This window comes from Pleuronectes platessa, chromosome 4, assembly GCF_947347685.1.
Source record: "Pleuronectes platessa chromosome 4, fPlePla1.1, whole genome shotgun sequence".
Lineage (NCBI taxonomy): Eukaryota > Metazoa > Chordata > Actinopteri > Pleuronectiformes > Pleuronectidae > Pleuronectes > Pleuronectes platessa.
In genome coordinates, this window is record NC_070629.1 from 7,501,651 (window position 1) to 7,519,953 (window position 18,303).

At 41.8% G+C, this 18,303-nt stretch overlaps 3 protein-coding genes across 7 annotated transcripts; all 3 read left to right on the forward strand.

The window, feature by feature from the left end:
- Positions 1 to 355: 355 nt before the first annotated feature.
- On the forward strand, positions 356 to 9,343 carry adora2aa (adenosine A2a receptor a). 5 transcript variants are annotated; one of them, XM_053421394.1, is made up of 6 exons: positions 356 to 663; positions 2,899 to 3,030; positions 3,955 to 4,027; positions 4,134 to 4,174; positions 4,262 to 4,726; positions 7,193 to 9,343. In XM_053421394.1, the coding sequence occupies exons 5-6, from the start codon at positions 4,389 to 4,391 to the stop codon at positions 8,178 to 8,180; spliced, it is 1,326 nt and encodes a 441-aa protein (XP_053277369.1). In that variant the 5' UTR covers positions 356 to 663; positions 2,899 to 3,030; positions 3,955 to 4,027; positions 4,134 to 4,174; positions 4,262 to 4,388; the 3' UTR covers positions 8,181 to 9,343. The 5 variants fall into 5 exon arrangements, 4 of the variants coding, with proteins under 4 accessions (XP_053277369.1, XP_053277368.1, XP_053277367.1 ...); XR_008338383.1 differs by lacking the exons at positions 3,955 to 4,027; positions 4,134 to 4,174 and having other exon boundaries at positions 7,193 to 8,384; positions 8,839 to 9,343; XM_053421393.1 differs by having other exon boundaries at positions 3,955 to 4,174.
- Positions 9,344 to 9,484: 141 nt separating this feature from the next.
- Positions 9,485 to 12,967, forward strand: LOC128438730 (uncharacterized protein C22orf15). The gene is made up of 5 exons (XM_053421396.1): positions 9,485 to 10,396; positions 10,711 to 10,797; positions 10,956 to 11,078; positions 11,584 to 11,658; positions 11,791 to 12,967. The coding sequence occupies exons 1-5, from the start codon at positions 10,330 to 10,332 to the stop codon at positions 11,925 to 11,927; spliced, it is 489 nt and encodes a 162-aa protein (XP_053277371.1). The 5' UTR covers positions 9,485 to 10,329; the 3' UTR covers positions 11,928 to 12,967.
- A 416-nt stretch (positions 12,968 to 13,383) lies between these two features.
- upb1 (ureidopropionase, beta) lies at positions 13,384 to 17,953 on the forward strand. Its single transcript, XM_053420383.1, has 10 exons — positions 13,384 to 13,689; positions 14,903 to 15,074; positions 15,212 to 15,299; positions 15,405 to 15,499; positions 15,575 to 15,733; positions 15,804 to 15,973; positions 16,698 to 16,779; positions 16,890 to 16,932; positions 17,470 to 17,624; positions 17,779 to 17,953. Exons 1-10 carry the CDS (start codon positions 13,586 to 13,588, stop codon positions 17,860 to 17,862), a joined length of 1,152 nt encoding a protein of 383 aa, XP_053276358.1. The 5' UTR covers positions 13,384 to 13,585; the 3' UTR covers positions 17,863 to 17,953.
- Positions 17,954 to 18,303: the final 350 nt, after the last annotated feature.

An 18,303-nucleotide genomic window follows, 5' to 3' on the forward strand; every position in this document is an offset into this window, starting at 1 on the left:
AAGGTGAAGACGTAGATTTTCACACTAAAAGAAATCCCTTGTTATTTTTTAGGGTGGGGGTTAGGTTTAGGTCAGGTTAAGGCTTGGCTAGACAAGAAGTAGGTATGGTTCATTTTAGAGGAAGTCTCCAGGAAATCAATATATGTCAATGTAATGTCCTCTGAACAACATGTCACTGTGTGTGGGTGGGTGTGTGTGAGAGAGATAGAGAGAGAGTCAGAGAGAGAGAGAGAGAGAGAGAGAGAGAGAGAGAGAGAGAGAGAGAGGAGGAAAGGAACCAGTCAAGTGTGTGTGTGTGAGAGAGAGAGAGAGAGAGAGAGAGAGAGAGAGAGAGAGAGAGAGAGAGAGAGAGAGTGGGAGAGAACCAGTCTAATACATGTGTGAAGTGAATCAGCCGGTAATCGGTGTGGAACAGACACATCGATCAGATCTGATCTGATCATCGATCCGTGCTCCTCGTGTATTTATGATCCGGACTGAAGTGAAGTGTCCTGTGAACGGAGGCGGGTGGTTAATGTTGATCTGCGCTGATCCTCACACGTGTCGCTCAGCGGGAAGTGGAAACTCTTCTTTGCACTTTTCATCTTTCAGCTGGATCGTTTCTATCAGCTCTCTCTAAAGACTGACTTGTCCACACTGGGTCCGAACATCAAGACAAACCAGGTGAGTCATTTCAAGTTGGATTCTGCGTGAGATTCTGAGTGTGACGTTGGTTGTGACGTATTTATCATTTATTTATTCATTATGTCTCATCAGTTTGGTCAGTCGCTATGCATGAGCACATTATATAAAGATATTATATGTTAGATACACGTGTAGCAGAGCTGCATGTGAAGGAGAAGGTATAATATGGTACAGGCTGTCTCACTCTCACTGGTTCATTCACCTGCTGGAACAAAACCAGTATTTGACCACACACCATCATTCCAGTAATGAGTCCGTAAAGTCTCTGTCACTAATCTATCTGTTAGTCGGTTACCTGTACACCTTCACCATCCTCTGCCTGCTGCTCTGTGTTCTTACAGACTCACTGTCCAGCTACTATATGTTCACCGAAAAAGTTTACCATCATAAACCATGTGTGTCCCCTGACCAGCATCTGATCACATGACATGATCAAGCTTTAGATGATGCTGCTGTTTCAAAGTCAACTTTATTGACAATATCTGCCATATGTACAGGACATGGGCCGGATCGAAATGTTGATTGTCTCTGATCCCAGGTATAGAGTTGATATATAAGTACTTAACATATAAGTACTTAAGCAGCATAAGAGCATAACATATAAGTAAACAAAGTATAACTACTCAAGCTCCTGCAGCAACGATGCTTAAAATTATTGTAAGCAGGTTATTTTGTACACTTTCTTTAAAGGACCAGTGTGCAGGATATAGAGAAATCTTGGCAGAAATTTTGTATAATAAGCATAATTGTCTTGTCATTAGTTTGTAATCGTCCGACACCGAGAATCATTGTGTGTTCTCGTTACCTTATAATAACCTGTATATATCTTTGTTTGGAGTGGGTCCTCCCATTAGACCTCCATGTTTTTACAGTGGCCCTGAGCAGACAAACCAAGCACTGGCTTTAAAGATGGCTTTTCTATCCTTATCTTTACCAAAGGCCACTAATGTTTCTTCAACATGATTGAAAACAGCGGGTATGGCGAGGTGTATTCATCTGGTTCCAATATCCAGCTTTACCAGTAGATGCTACACACTGTACCTTTAACATTGTGAGATTGTTTAAGGGCACTGTTGCGCCTGGGCGGAGGATTGTCACTCTTATGCAAGTTTCTCTCAGAAAAAAAGTGTGGTCCCCCTCAGAGTGTGGGGCAAGTTGGTGTTAAAGCTCCGTTCATAATCAACCGAATCTTTAAGTTGAAGCTTATACATAAGTTTAAACTTGGTTATGGTGGAGTCAAATCCTAAATCAGCCTCCAGCATGTTGGAGTCAACCAGGACTAAAGTTGGTCCAGACCAAATCCAGACTGATGAGCCCAGAACAAAACAAGTCTCACTTTAGGTCTGCAGGAGATCAGGAGGGCAGAGTCGAACACCATCTCACATCTTAACATTGAAAAATGTATTTTATAAAGTCCCATATCATTGGAAAACAATGCTTGTGTACTGAGAAAAATAGAGAGAGACAGAGAGAGAGAGAGAGAGAGAGAAAGAGAGATGCAGGGGACAGAATGTGGATTCATGATGAAAGAGTCAACTATACAGTAATAGGACAATAACACAAACATTTAATATAGGAAGGTTGGCTCTTCAACTCGAAGGTATAACATGGTACTAAATGGTCAGAGCGTGATCACGGGTATTGTTGTCTGTGTGTCAGTGTTTGGTTTGGGGACAGAGTCTTGTTGCCAGTTCTGGTTGACACACAGTGTGGTCGCTCTGCCAGCAGCCATGTTGTCAATATGAGCGAACATCAGCCGTGTGCACTCACACTGTTAACTGTCTGTTATCAGGAAGCTGTAGGTTGGACGTGTGCTCCTACAGTGCCGTCTCTGTGACGCAGCAAGAGAACTATGAGGTGACCGGATTTCTTGGTGTGCTATCCAAGGGTTTTGGGCAAATCCACTCAAACATTAATACACTTGTCACTGTACTTTAATCCTTAATTTTATTTCATAATTTAAAAGAAACATCTTGCTCATTTGTCATAACATAAATGTATTTCTGGATTTTAGTTTGTCAGCAAAGCTCATGCCATAAATTGTCTAATGTGAACCAGAGTCTGTCTTTAAGAAAGCCCTGACGTCCCTTTGTTTCACTATTTCACTAATCCCTGGAGTTTCTCTGTTCATCATTCCATCTCAGGATAGTTTGTTATTTCATGGTGCATTGCTGGCGTACTATTCAAATTGATTATTTCCACTACTCTTCCCAGGGGATCTTCATTTTTTCTTCATCTCTGCTGCATCAAACATCATTATTCCACTGCAACATAACGCTGAACTCCATAACATCAAGACAAAAGAACACTGCTGCTCTGAGGATAGAAACCACCCAAATTTTATTGGTGAGTCAAATAGAATGAAAGGAACATTGCGGTATCTAACATCCTTGAAATAACAAGACTTTAGTATCGGTTTGATCCAGCCCGAAGGGAAAAGCCTGACTGGGAAAGCAAAGACCTCTGTGTTCCAGTACAGCTGTTATCTCCTAAAACTCTGCCTAACCCCAAGAAACATTCCCTCTGAGGGAATCAGGCACTGCAAAAACAGCCGATTTCTGTTTGGGCCGCCTTTTATGGCAGACGGCCTGTGGGTATCACGGAATCTAACTTCAATGTCACGCACTAATTGAGAAGACTAGTGCATGACGGAGGCATGGGAGGAAAAAGGTCTGCACCACGACTGAAGAAAAGATGCAGTCATCCAGTGACATTTACACATTATAAAACAAGCAGCGGCTGCAAAACCACAGTTTGGTTAAATATTATCCTCCAGATGAAATGTTGTTCATCTAGGATTTGTCCATCCATCCATCATCCGTTCAGCCGCCCATTCCTCCATCCATCCTTCTATCCATCCATCCATATGTCTGTCCATCCATCTAGCCATCCATCCATTTGTCCTTCATCCTTCTTTTCATCTGTTCATCCATCCATCCATTCATTCATCCTTCCATCCATCCATCTGTCCGTCTGTCCTTCTGTCCGTCCATCCATTCACACAACCATTTATCAACAAAACAGTCAAGTTTAAGGACACAATAACGTATCTCATTCAATTTTAGGTGAAGACATGTTTTAAGGTTTAGGTTAGGGCGAAGGCAAGAATGGTTCAGGTTAGAGTAAGTCTCCAGGAAATAGATATAAGACAATGTAATGTCCTCTAAAGTCATGGGAGCACAACTGTGTGTGTGTGTGTGTGTGTGTGTGTGTGTGTGTGTGTGTGTGTGTGTGTGTGTGTGTGTGTGTGTGTGTGTGTAATATGTTTAGGTGTTTTCTGTTGCGACTCTGTTTTCATTGTGACCTACCAAGGGACTGCAGCTCTGGTACGACACATCAACTGGTAACTATGGTAAATGTCTGATGTGCGCGTCAGTTGAAATTCACTTCCTTGATTATAAAGGCGTTTCCTCTTTTTCACTTCTGCACCTACCTCTCTATCTGGCGAGACACATGGTTCCAGTTGAGTTACTGGCATCATCTCAGAGAGGTTCGTTGGAAACCACAGTGAGAGGACGCACCTGAGGAGAGAGGACAGCAGAGCAGCTTTTTAAAATGTTGCTTTCTTTGTTACCAGGAGAGAATGGAGGCGACTGTGTCCCATGTCTGGACTGAGAAGGAATGATCGATAATTCTACAGCAGCAATGGTCGTTGAGGCGAGGTTTCCTCCCTCCTCATCAGTGACCTCGCCATTTGTCTCACCATGCCGTACGACCCTGTCGCCTCCGTCTTTTACATCATCCTGGAAGTGCTGATCGCCGGGTTCTCCGTGCTGGGCAATGTGCTGGTCTGCTGGGCCGTGTGCCTCAACAGCAACCTGCAGACCATCACCAACTTCTTCGTGGTGTCGCTTGCGGTGGCTGACATCGCAGTGGGCGTCCTGGCCATCCCTTTCTCCATCGTCATCAGCATCGGGTTCTGCTCCAACTTCTACGGCTGCCTCTTCATCGCCTGCTTCGTGCTGGTTCTCACTCAGAGCTCCATCTTCAGCCTGCTGGCCATCGCTGTGGACCGCTACATTGCAATCAAGATGCCGCTCAGGTCAGTGACCCAGAGGACACCCCCCTGAGGACTTACTGAATTAGTCAGATATCAGTCGGAGAAAAACAGAGAAAGGTTCGGTATCAATAGGCATAAGCGATATTGGCCAAAAATTATATCAAGATAAAAATGTTCATATCAGTTTATATGGATAATTATCATGATACATTTCATATTATTAATTGTGTTTTATATGAAGACTGATATCAGCTCCTGAGAGAAGGTTGTGGTTTTAAACCCTTCTCTGACAAACACTTGATTAACAGCAAAACATTTAACAAATCTGAGGTTGATCAATTATGTGTTCATAAGTTTGTTGTATTACAGTTGATGACATTGTATTGCCATAATCATTATATTGTTTTATCTCACAAGCCTAAATAACTAATTCCGATCAACTCCATTTATAAATCTTATTAGCAATTTAATAAATCATTAATTAATGCTTTACAGTAATAAATACAATGTCAGGCAGCAGATTGTGAAAACCCCTGGATTTAATTGAACTGATATCTATTTACTGTCAACGTGTTCTGGGCAGACTTGATAGAATAATGATTTACTAATATAGATACCCACAGACGAGACCTGGGCTGGCTATAAACACTTATAAGAGCATTTTATTAACAATGACAGAAGTTAACAACCACCAAAGAAAAGCTAAAACAAGCCAACTCAAAAGTTGTACTAAATATTTTAATTAATAACTGATATATAAAGTATTACCACATTACACATTAGCTATAACTACAGTCAGACCTCGAGTTCAAACTATGTAAAAAGGTTGCTGTAAAAGTTCCTTATTGTGGAAGAAAAAATTTGTATTGCTCCCAGGCAGCCAGGGTCTCTCAGTAAAGCTTCATATTTCATCTCAGGCCATCAGCAAAGACGTATCATCTGAAGTGTGTCCAGAAATGGCGTCTCCCACGAGACCACGTCCCCAAAGAGCAATCCAAATGGATATTGCTCTAATTGCTTATACAGACTGTGTGACCCTCTTGTAAGCCCCTGTGTAATCTGACTTAATGATTTAACTGTAAAAACACATTGGCTCATCTGGCTGTTTATGCTGAAGGACAGCTTGGAACTCATTCCCTTCGGGTGGTCTCCAACCATTAAACCTGTTGTGTGATGACATGCTGACCGCCAGTGATGCTGTTGCTCAACCTCAGAGCTGTATGGAGAACATCTTCCTGTTTTTCACTCTTCCTCTGCTGAAGATCCATGAGGATTTGTGCGTTTATTTTCTGCGTCCCTGATGTAGGCGGTTGTTTTTGCAGCATTAACCTTTGCACTTTAACATCTTAAGAATGTAATAGAAACAAGCCAAAGATCTCAGCTGCTCTCCCACACTGTGCTAAGGCCGCACTCAAAATAGACTCTTCCTTTGAGGAGTCCTGAAAGGATTTGTTTGTTTATTTACTTCTCTTTTAGTTCCGTTACGAGAAGTGATTCCACGGAGCAAATCAGAGGAGCTAAGTGAGGGCGAAATTAAAATGCTTAGGACAAAAATTCGTATTCATTCCAGGCATCTTATTGTTGGAAGCTTATTTGATTCCATTTCAGTAATCTTTGTATCGTGCCAAATCAAAACGTACATTATGTTAAGTAAATAGCAAATGGTTCATTTTTTTCTATTCTTGATAAAAACTAAATGCGCTTGACAGTACACACTGCCGGCACAGCTGTCAGGGGCAATTTGGGACACTTCGACAAACGGAATGAGGGGAAACGGGGATCAAACCTGTGACCTTCTGGTTAGAAGACGATCAGGAAATGGGGAGAGACCAGTAACGGTTGTTTAACTGTCATATTAAAGCTCTGTCAGACTGGTTGGTGTAATGGAAATAAAAATATAAGTAATACTTAACTGACAGCCTGCGGCCAATACTTTCATAGAATCACTTCTTCTTTAGCAATTAGTCTCCAAAGTAAGAGCACAACATTGCAGTGCTTTATATCGTGCTGAATGAAAGAGCTTTTATTTTGAAAAGTTGTGAACCTGGGTCGGTTGCTTAACCTCTGAACATGTAATGTATGAAAAAATAACAGCAGTTAAGTAAATCATTCAAACGTAGACGGTATATCAACCACACACGTTACCAGTAATAAAGATGACTATAAAATCTCCAATGCAGATAAACCAGGTAGGATGAACACAGAGTTTTCTAACTACACTCTGCACAATAGACTGTTTATAAAAAAAGCTCTTCACACAACATCCAGCACAGAAACAATAAAAGTGAGGAGGACTCACCAATGACAAAGTATAAATCTGAAGTAGCTCCGGAAAATTAACACACGACAAGAGAACAATCGATTCCATATAGACTAAACAGGTTTAGACATGTCATTGCAATAGTATTATAAATTCAGATTTACTAAATTTAAAAGACCCATCACGCTGTCAGTTTCGAGCTCACAGACACAGCGGATGCTTGACGGCTGTGTCATCTCCCTCCCCAGGTACAACAGTTTGGTGACAGGCCGGCGGGCTCGAGGCATCATCGCCATCTGCTGGGTTTTCTCCATCATCATCGGTCTGACCCCAATGATGGGCTGGCACAAGCCGGCTGGGGGGGGCAACAGCACCAACGCCAGCGCGTCCGGCCTGATGAAGTGCCTGTTCGAGGAGGTGGTGGACATGGAGTACATGGTCTACTTCAACTTCTTTGCCTGCGTTCAGATTCCTCTGTTTCTGATGTTGGCCATCTACCTGCGCATCTTCATGGCCGCTCGTCACCAGCTCAAGCTGATCGAGGTGAAGGCCGCTCACGGGTCGCGCTCTACACTGCAGAAAGAGGTGCAGGCCGCCAAGTCTCTGGCGATCATTGTAGGGCTGTTTGCTGTCTGCTGGCTGCCTTTACACATCATCAACTGCTTCACCCTTTTCTGTCCCGAATGTGAACGTCCACCGGCCTTGATCATGTATGTGGCCATTATCCTCTCTCACGCCAACTCCGTGGTCAACCCCTTCATTTACGCCTACAGAATCCGGGAGTTCCGGCAGACCTTCCGTCGGATTATCCGGCGCCACATCCTGGGCCGGCAGGAGATGTTGGACAGTGTCAGGAGTAAACACAACTCCACTCACAACAGCATCACAGACTCCATCAGACTCAAGGCGAATCAATTTTTCACTGAGTACAGCAGCGGTGGCAACTGGGAAAGCTCCTACAGCTGCCCTGCTCACACCTCTCCTGTATGGGGAGGACTCTTGGCGGTCTCTAACCCCTCTCTGTCAGTCATCATCTCCCACTGCCCTAAGACGGAGCTGTGTCCACTGCAGACCCTCGGACAAACTCAGATCCCAGTGGGTCAACACCTACAGTATGGGGAGCAGCATTGTGACTGCAGCAGACCTGAAGTCAGGGAGGATAAAGACCAGGTTGCATCACTGATCAATAAACAGGACAGGAAGAGCTACTGTGGTGAGGTGGCAAAGGTTTCCTGATGCAGTGGAGGGGGGTTAACTGACGCTGCTTTCAGACATGCACTGGATTTGATCCTGTATGTAAAAATGCCAATGCCCAAGTGAGAGGCTCCGGACTTTCTGGAGTTTCTCCGGACAGCCGCATAGTAAAAACTCTGGATAACGTCCTAATGAGCAGATGTGAGAAAAGAGCAGGAGAACCTCCAGAGGATTCACCGCGATCAAGTGAGCATGTTGGTGACGTTTCTAGCAACTGACGGATGCAAAAAATTTACACAACAGATTATGTACAACATCAGTGAGATGACTTCATCTCTCTCTCTCTCTCTCTCTCTCTCTCTCTCTCTCTCTCTCTAATTTAATCCTAAACAAGAGTCTATGAGCACTGCTAGTTTCCCAAAGAGTATGTGTTGCTTCACAGAAGTGGTTTAAACCCACTGAGCCACTTCTAACTTTCGGGTGTAGAAACTTCACGCTTCTAATTTCAGCAGAGGAGAAAACACTGAACACTTTCTCTTCCTCTTTGCAAATGGGTGTTTTTTAATGTCTAATGAAAATGCAAAACCCACCACAGCTCAGCCAAATATGGACAGAGAGACAATAGTCACTGATTGTAGATGTGAAAGGGCCTCGTGCTGCAGATAAACTTATCTGATACAAAAATATTTCAAATTTTCAGGGATGGGGATATAAAGTCTCTGTCTGATGGATTTTATCTTGTGCCACCACCATGGAATACGAGCAGAGGATTGTTTCTTCAGCTGTAATGCATCATCCCTGACAACATTTATAGCCTCACCCCATCCTGAGGCCCTGCACGGTGCACAGACAGCGACTTACGTGCACTCCCAATCTCTGTGGAGTAAAAATAATTAAGGACTGTACATGTGTTAATATTTAAAATTTCACATTTTTTAAACCTCAAAGATGATGATGTGAGGCTGATTTGTAACCTTGTGTTTGCTCAGTGTGACCATGTGACTTGATTGTGTGCTTATTTAAGTTAAACTCTGACATAGTTTGAGGAGTGATGGGGGGATGGTTTGATATGGATTGTAAATGATGAGAGACTTTAAATCAAACTGATGAAAGATTTGTTTCTCTACTCAGTCCAGTGCAGCTATCAACTTCTGTGAGGAGGTGTGCACAAAGTTCTGTCTTTAAATAAATGGTTATGTTTTAAATGTGTACTTCCTGTATTTACATGCAGCCATAAAACGTTACATTATTCAGTAGATCTACGAACTACTCAACATGAACTAAGACTCATGTTTCATATAAGATCTGATAATTCACAGTATTTAGTCACAGTTCTGGTTTGCTCATTCTGGGAAATGCTTCATTAAGTCGAACTATCTTTGGAGGTCTTTATTTTCCCAGCTTCCACTGGAGTTTCCCTTGTGAGTTCAGGTTACAGGGCCCAGAGTTGTCTTTTTGAAAGCTTCCCCTGGGGTCTTTAATGCTTTTAGAAAGATTCGCCACAGAGACCTCCGGAGTTACACGAGTGTGGCATTATCTTGTCCCCCTCAGCGGCATCCATGCAAAATTGTCATTCAGAATTCCATGCTGTTTCACTTCTATCCAGTGAGGAAACTCAACTGCATAAAAAAAAGCATAAAATTGTTGCAGCTCTAGTAATGTTTTTTTTATTGAGAATATTCGAAAATTTGGGGAAAAACACTCAAAGCTCGATAACATAGTTGAGTCTGTCGTAAATATGCAGCATTTTAACATAAAGACTGGAAAATAGAGGGAAATCAGAAAGTGTTTTTGAATAGTAATGTTCGGCTGCCTCCTGAATCAAGATTAAAACTGGATTCATAATCAGTAGAACAGTGTTGGGCTGGGCTGTAAAACGCATTAGTTCCAATCTGTGACGGGAAACAATAAAAGCTCTTTTTTTCACTCAGTCTTGACATCACTGTCTAAAAAGAGGCTGTAAAGTCCAGTGTTGGTCTCCATGGATACAAGCAACAGGAGTCCCTTGTCCTCCTTTTTTTTTTTGAAAAGGAGAAGAAGAAGAGGAGGATGCAACGTGTGTGTTTGTGTGTGTGGTCCATTGTGTACGTGTGTGTACATTATCCAGGCCACTTCTTAGAGCCTCTCCCTCAAAGCCGAGTCTTGGGTCTGTGAGTCCAGTCTGAGGTCGATCCTCTCTGGACTCTTTGGAATGAACAGCTGCATCAGAGGAGTTCAACTACAGCAGCAGAACATGTTTGTCACTATTCTGTTTGGAGGTTAGTAAAGTTAGATGCATCCATTCGGTCTGGTTTGAAAACATTTTAATCAGTGTTTCTGTCCGTGTCAATAAAAAAGTAAGATTAGACCTGGTGTTTGATGTATGATTATTCTATTTGAATGTGCTTGAACACGTCTGAACTACAGTAAATGTGGCAGTTAGTGGTTGCTTGGATTTAGCACTCAGTATTTATTGTGAACTGGTTTGTTTTGTGAGAGCCCAGAGAGAGCAAACGTGTGTGTTATGAAATAATCAAAGTTCAGATCTGAATGTTAAGTGTGTGTGTCTGTAATGTGTGAAATGTCTTGACAGACAGCAGGATGGAAATTTTCAATCTGAACTGTAAGCTGATACACTTCATACGCCATGTAAAGGAGAGGTGTGGTCTGGACTTTAAAGGTGAATGTTTTAGTGGACTGCAGTCTTGTTTATTTCCACTGGGGACAGGGGGATGGATGGATGGGTGGATGGATTGATGGATGGATGGATGGATGGCCATCATGTTGAGTCACCCTTTGATGTAGGCAGAAATTAATTCCAAGATGGTGTTTGTGTAGAGTGTGTGGACCTGATGGACAGCAGTGGTTCACTGATGAACTTAGAGGACAAGCAGCACAGTGTGGCTCGGGCCAGCAGCATGTTGGTCCAGAGACAATACTACGTCCTCCTACACGTCTGCCGTAAGTCTGATGTCTGTCCATCTGTCCGTCCATCCATCTCTACAACCATCGGTACGTCCATCTGTCCATCCATCCGTCAATCCATCCATTCACCGATCCATCCATCAATCCATCCATTCACCGATCCATCCACCAGCAAAAATTGAAATGCACAAATAACCAGATTAATTACATTTCATCATTATTATACAGATTTTTATTAAATAAAATGTATCTAATATACTATGAACATAATATAATATATTTATAACATCATTGGCCTGAAAAGTTTAAATGCAAGATTAGATATTTCAGCTTTTGAAAAGGACAAGTATGCTGAGTTGTACCAATAATGTTTGACAAGTAATTATAATGTTCCTGTCCAACCCTAAATGGAGCGTTGCAAAGAAACTTTAAATGAATGGTTCTTCATGATTTGCTCATGACAGTATTGTACAGTATGAAAAAGTATATTTCAGAGTCAACTTAATTACATATTAGAATTCATGACTTCACTTTCCTCCAGGAGATGAAGATACTGGTGGTCGGAAATATGTGTCTCTTTTGAACAACCACAGCCAGAGTCATCCTGAGTTAACAGGTGAATCGCTCACATCACAGCAGAGGAACTGCACTGACTGACCAGTAGACCAGTAGTAGTGAAGTGGCTCTCTGAGGCCTCCTGGTGGTTGAAATGTAACTCAGTTTATGTTTGTCATCTCTTCTGATGTAGAGTTGTTGAGGAAACTAACAAACCCCAACACGGAGCGCGACAGACAGATCAGAGGACGGACACAGAGGAGATTTCCTGTCAATCAAACCAGGAGCAAGAACATCTCTGCAAATAACAAGAGCCACAGAGTGAAATAGTCTCTACACACTTTTCTTACTGCTTCCTGTCTGACACTTTTCTATCGAGGACCTGACAGAAAACCTGACTCATCATGCATCCACTGAATGACTCATCAGAAATAGAAATTTGGCAGAGAGGCCTATGTTCCCTTGCTACTAACTGACTGAGTAGTTCTGTGTTAAAATATAAGTTGAAAGTGTCTTTAACAGTATTAAAGTAATAATTCTTAGAAAAAATATCGAGCCAAGTTTATTATTGCTTATTTGTGTTTATCCCGAAACCTCTGAGCAACCTGATGGTGGATGTTGTGAGGAAAGCCCTGCATAAATAAATAGATATGTGACTTTCAACTCATTAGCAGCAGCATCTGTATCCAGATATAGATCAGGTAGAAGAACAACAGGGTGAACATTACATATTGTTATATTAAACAGTAGCAGGAAGAATATTCAAAAAATTTCAGCAGAATGTGACAATATAACCATAGAAAATAATAATAAAATCAAAGTAAATCCAAATGAATTGTTCTCAGAATGAAAAATACCATGACATCATAGATTTACTGGCAGAATGCCTTTGGCTTGTTAGCGTTGTTATCGACGGACCACTGATGCTACATTGGCTGTGTGTCTGTTTGCCTGTGCACCTGAAGTGTCATGTTTGTATGGAGTCAGCATGTGTTTGTGATTTCCTCACCAGACATTTAACTATGAATCAAAATCAGAACTGTCAGTGGTCCCAAAAAAACTGTGGTGTAGTTTTTCACTCTGAGCCGTGACCAGGATCAGTGGTATTCACTCTTTGGACATAGTGAGTGTAGTTAATGCAAAACTGTTGCAATAACAAAAATATGAAATGAATAGAAGGATTTCATAACTGCAACAACTCATATCACACTGTGAAAATATGTTTAATGTTAGAAAGAATAGAATAAGGACTTAAAAAGTAGACAAATTATGAAAAAGAAAAAAGGACTGAGAAATGACCTAAGGATCCACTGACACATGGTGAAACACTGTGATATGAGGATTTGTAAACACAAGGAGCCAGAGATGTAGCACAGTTTAGTGAAAACCTTCTTGTGTTTTGGTTAAAGCAGCTTCTGTTGTTATGATATGTTGTATTAATTATGTCGTATTAAAGTTCAGTTTTGTTTGAAAACATGCTGTGTGAGTATTTTACATATATTTATATAGTGCACATATATTGTAATAAGTGTAAGTATGTAAGTGTTATAAACTATATATATATATATAATTTGATAAATTGTATTAACTATGTTGTATTAAAGTGATTATTTTCAGTCTGAGAATTACTACCAAGTGTAGTAATTGAGTGTGATTAGTTAGTTAAAAAGTCACTGAGAGTCATCTGGGGTTCAGCTGATTAATTATGAACGGAGTTGTGTATTTACTGATGTAAACATGTGTTTGTACTTTGAACTTTGTACCAACCAACACCTCATGCTCCTGCCTCAGGCGGTGGGCGCCTCCTAGCGGCAGCGACAGTTTGGACAGTCCGCGGCGCACTCTTCATTTCCAAACAAACTCTGTCAGTCTCTCTGACGACACGTCCAGGTTATATAACGAGTGAGACAGTTAACCAACAGACAGCACTGACACAGAGGACCGTGCAGCCGCAACCGTGAAGCAGAGAATCTGAACAAAGCGCAACTATGTCGGCGTGTGAGTTCGAGTCCCTGGAGGAGTGTCTGCGGAGCCACCTGCCCGCAGCGGAGCTGTCTGAGGTCTCCAGGATCCTGTACGGGAGGGAAACTACGTGAGGATCCGTTTCTTTAAATGTCACATTAATATATTATTAAAGTGCTCTGTTTGTACCGGGCGGTCAGTTGGTATTAACTTGAATGGACTTTGGTCTGTGTGCTCAGAGCTGCAGTAACACACACAAACACTACAGAATTTCTAACTTTACACAAATAGGCCTCACAACTTTATATCTGCCTGTCACTCAGTAATATTGTGTTGAGAACACGCAGACTGAACCTGTGGAGCTGCACCAGTCCACATATGGGTCACATTAATCCACAGGGGAGGACATGCATTGAAGAAGAGGGGACACACAGACTAGGTTTGCGACTGCAGATTATTTCAATGGTTTGTGTTGGTGTCAATCTATTGTCAAATCAGAAAGACTGCGGGAATGTGGCACAACAGTCTCATGTTCTGATCATTTTGTAATGTTTGTGGTTAAAGAAGTAAAGCCTTTAAAATATTTGATTTTAGATTTTTTTTTCTCTTATCTATTTTTACACTAGTTAACAACGCCTTATTTTGAAGATGGGTATTTCTTAGCGTTACTTAACTTGGCAGGATAGAGGTGAGCAGGTTCCCAGAGCCACTGAATCATTAACAGCTTATACTGCATGTCTATCGATTTTCTAACCCAGTTTTGGAAGAAAAGTGGCAAACTCCTAAAGGAGAGACATTAAGTGCATTTTAGACCAATTTCTTTGCAACCATACATAATCAGTGTTTATTTTCCAAATAATGACATCATGTCGAAGCGGACATAAGGGTTCAAGGTGACTCATATATCACTCTTGTATAGTTGTTTTAGACCTTTTCACCAAAGTTAGGGCCTTATAGAGATAAGATTGTGTGCTGTACAGGTTCGTCCCTCTCTCCTACAAAGATTGATGAGGATGGTAACAATTCTTCCGGTATCTATACCAAGATACCCTAGATACAGAGTTTTAGAAGTTTTTGAACTTCTATAGGCAACATATTCAAATTACTTATGTCCAACTACTGTCCAAAACTACATTTACTGACTAATATGATGTATAGTAGCTGATGTCCGTGGAGCTACAACCTGTTAGTGTTTGTCATTTTCTTCTTGATGTCTGAACTGACAGATGATCAGAATATAGACTCAAAGCCACGGCCTGAAAAACACTGATGAAAGACTTGTAAGACTTTCTGTGTTTTGTTGTGTTGGTGGGAATTGACATTAAGTCTTCTGCCCGTCACAGGAAGCTGGAGCTCCCGGCCTGTGCTGTGGACGCCGCCTCTGAACGTGACTTTGAGCTGAAGGGTTACGGGTTTGAAGCTGCTCTGGAACAGCTGAGGCCGGCGAGGAGGATCCGGGTGGGACTCATACAGCACCGCATTGTTCTGCCCACTGACGCACCCATCCTGGACCAGGTCAGGACTCATGTTACTGATAAAAAACCACACGTGTTCCGAGAGACGTGTTTGTGTTGTGAGATGTTTGATAGAATGGATTTCTTCTTAACCCAGTTGATGTGACCAGTGTGATACTGTGGAATGTCCCTCCACAGATCAATGCCATGCACAGCCGGGTCGGTGAAATGGTCGAGGTGGCGGCCATGTGTGGTGTGAACATCATCTGCTTTCAGGAGACCTGGAGTGTGTACTTCCATCAGTCGCAATAACAGCTGTAAAATGAAATGTTCATTCATATAGCCAATCAGATGATCCATATGTAACAAACGGGCATGTTTCTGTTGACAGCCATGCCCTTTGCTTTCTGCACCCGTGAAAAAGAACCTTGGACGGAGTTTGCGGAGTCAGCAGAAGAGGGAAACACCACGCGCTTCTGCCAGGAGGTAACAGGTTTGCTACAGGGTCACAGATATGATCCACTGCAGGGGCTAGTCTAAACACTGTTATTCTGTTATTAGCTGGCCAAAAAATACAACATGGTGGTTATTTCCCCAATCCTGGAGCGGGAGGAGTTGCACAACACTATTTGGAACACAGCAGTGGTGATCTCCAACTCCGGAACTGTACTGGGAAAGAGCAGGAAGCATCATATTCCCAGGATTGGAGACTTTAATGAGGTGGGTGGATGTTCTCCTCCTAACTGTTGGATCCACAGTCAAACTGCAGTGTTCACTGTTTTTGTTGCAGTCTACATATTACATGGAGGGCGACACCGGCCACACAGTGTTCCAGACACAGTTCGGTAAGATAGCTGTGAACATCTGCTACGGGCGCCATCACCCTCTGAACTGGTTCATGTACAGTATGAATGGAGCTGAGATCATCTTCAACCCCTCAGCTACTGTTGGAGCCCTCAGGTAAAACACTGAATAGAGAAAGGTCCCGTTCAGACCTGATATTTATATCTGTCCTGAGAGATCTGACCTGGTCAGGATTAAGTTTGTCTGTTGATAGATGTGTCTGTTGTCGATGTTAGTGTCTGTGTCTGTGTGTCGGCATGAGCAAGACAGAGAGAGAGAGAGAGAGAGAGAGAGAGAGAGAGAGAGAGAGAGAGAGAGAGAGAGAGAGAGAGAGAGAGAGAGAGAGAGAGAGAGCAAGCGGTGTCAGCAGGGACTGAGTGAATGAACGCTCATATATTGATCATTATGTGGAGATCAGGGCTAATTCTGTGGTCACAAACAAATCAACATGTAGACACTGAGGCGAGTCATAATATGTGTGATTCTTTGTGAAGCTGTATTAGGTCAGAGTGGTCAGCTGAGTAGGGGGCCAGGCCACCTCGGGATATGATCTGACTGATCGGATCTCTGGACACATTCAGGAAGCATTTGGAGGTTTTGAGACATGAGCGTAGTGCTGACCACTAAAGATCACTCAGGATCAATGTTTACCAGGTCTGAACAGGGTCAAAGTATCATTAACATGCTGCAGGTTAATACAACCAGACTCCTGTCTGTGCACTGTCTGGGTCCCTAAACCCCTGGGTGTAAAGGTTATTATAACCTGTGGCAAATTTTGTATACATTTGTTGATATATATTAATATGTTATATGTATAATATTAGTTGTTTATTTTTAACAGTGAGCCCATGTGGCCTATAGAGGCCAGGAATGCAGCAATAGCCAACCACAGTTTTACTTGTGCAATCAACCGTGTGGGGACGGTAGGTTCACTCTCATCTGTTTGTTATAATACACATATTGTTCATGATTCATGCACAGCATTTATAATAATGTAAAAAACGGGATGTTTGCATTTTTGTGTTTTCTCCAGGAATCTTTCAAAAGTGAATTCACATCTGGTGATGGAAAAAAAGGTGCAAGATTTATTTCCTTCAATTCAGAATTCTTTTTTTTTAATTTAAATTGTGATTATGGGTTAATAGATAACCTCAATGTTATTAAACATAAGTCTTTAACCATGTAGCTAAGCTACCTGGTCCTTTAAATGGATCTACAGGGCAAGTGAATAGAATAAACTAGAAATAAGACTGATAAGTCTGAAATAATCAATAAATGGGCAATGTTGTAATGTTTCAAGTTTATTTTGACATCTGCTGTTATATAATTCTCTATTTAATATGACCAGGAATCATTTTGTCATTGATAGATTACATTTTCATTTTTTATTAGATTTGATCTTAAAATATAGATTATAATGTTTTTACAACTGTTTTGTCAGTTTAATATCCTAACGATGTATGATTTCAGGTCAGCTGTTGTATACTTTTTTCATTTACTGATGGTTTATTTAATACTTCCGTGGTCACAGAGTTGTGGTTTCACCTGCATTGAGCAGCTGTGTGCATTAATACCAGTACCAGTGAAAAGACGTGTCTCCTGACTTCCTGCAGCTCACCATGACTTCGGACACTTCTATGGATCCAGCTACGTGGCTGCTCCCGACGGCAGCCGCTGCCCGGGCCTCTCTCGGACCCGTGACGGGCTGCTAGTGGTGGAGATGGATCTCAACCTGAACAGACAAATCAGCGATAAATGGAGTTTTAAGGTTAAGTCGGCTAATCCTTGCACTTTCAAAAGCTGCGGTCATAAAAATGAATGGAATTAATTGAGCTCATTCATCTCAGCTGGTATTGTAAGTGTTGTTGGGAGGTTTTTTGGGAGGAACTAACATGTACTCTCACTGTATGTTTCCTCTGCAGATGACTGGGAGGTACGCTGAATACGCAGAGGAACTCACCAAGGCTGTCAGACATGATTTTAAACCCAACATAGTGAAGGAGTAGAGGACCTTACACACGTTTGCTGTTGGCCATATCAGTATGAAACACACCAAGTTACATTTTGTGTTCGTCATAATAAAGTGTGTCAGACTGATTCACAGTGTCAATGTTTCACCTGATAAAACCATGGCCATGTTCTGAGTCATACTGATTTGATTGATTCTTCAGCTTTGAATTCATGTAGGTGCTTGTTTGCTTATGAATTCAAGCTTTCATCAGTAACAGAAAAAACTTCAGACTTTCCAGTGTGAGCACCAATCACTTTACTTTCCTCAGGAGGCACAAGAAGAAAAAGGTCAAAATAATCAAATGACACTATTTTGGAATAAGTGGACATGTACATCCATCTGTCCAGTTAGGGTGGGTGGGGACAATCAAACTTTTTTTTTTAGAAAGAGATTATGACAAATCCTCACTTTATAAATTTACATTTTGTCAGAAACT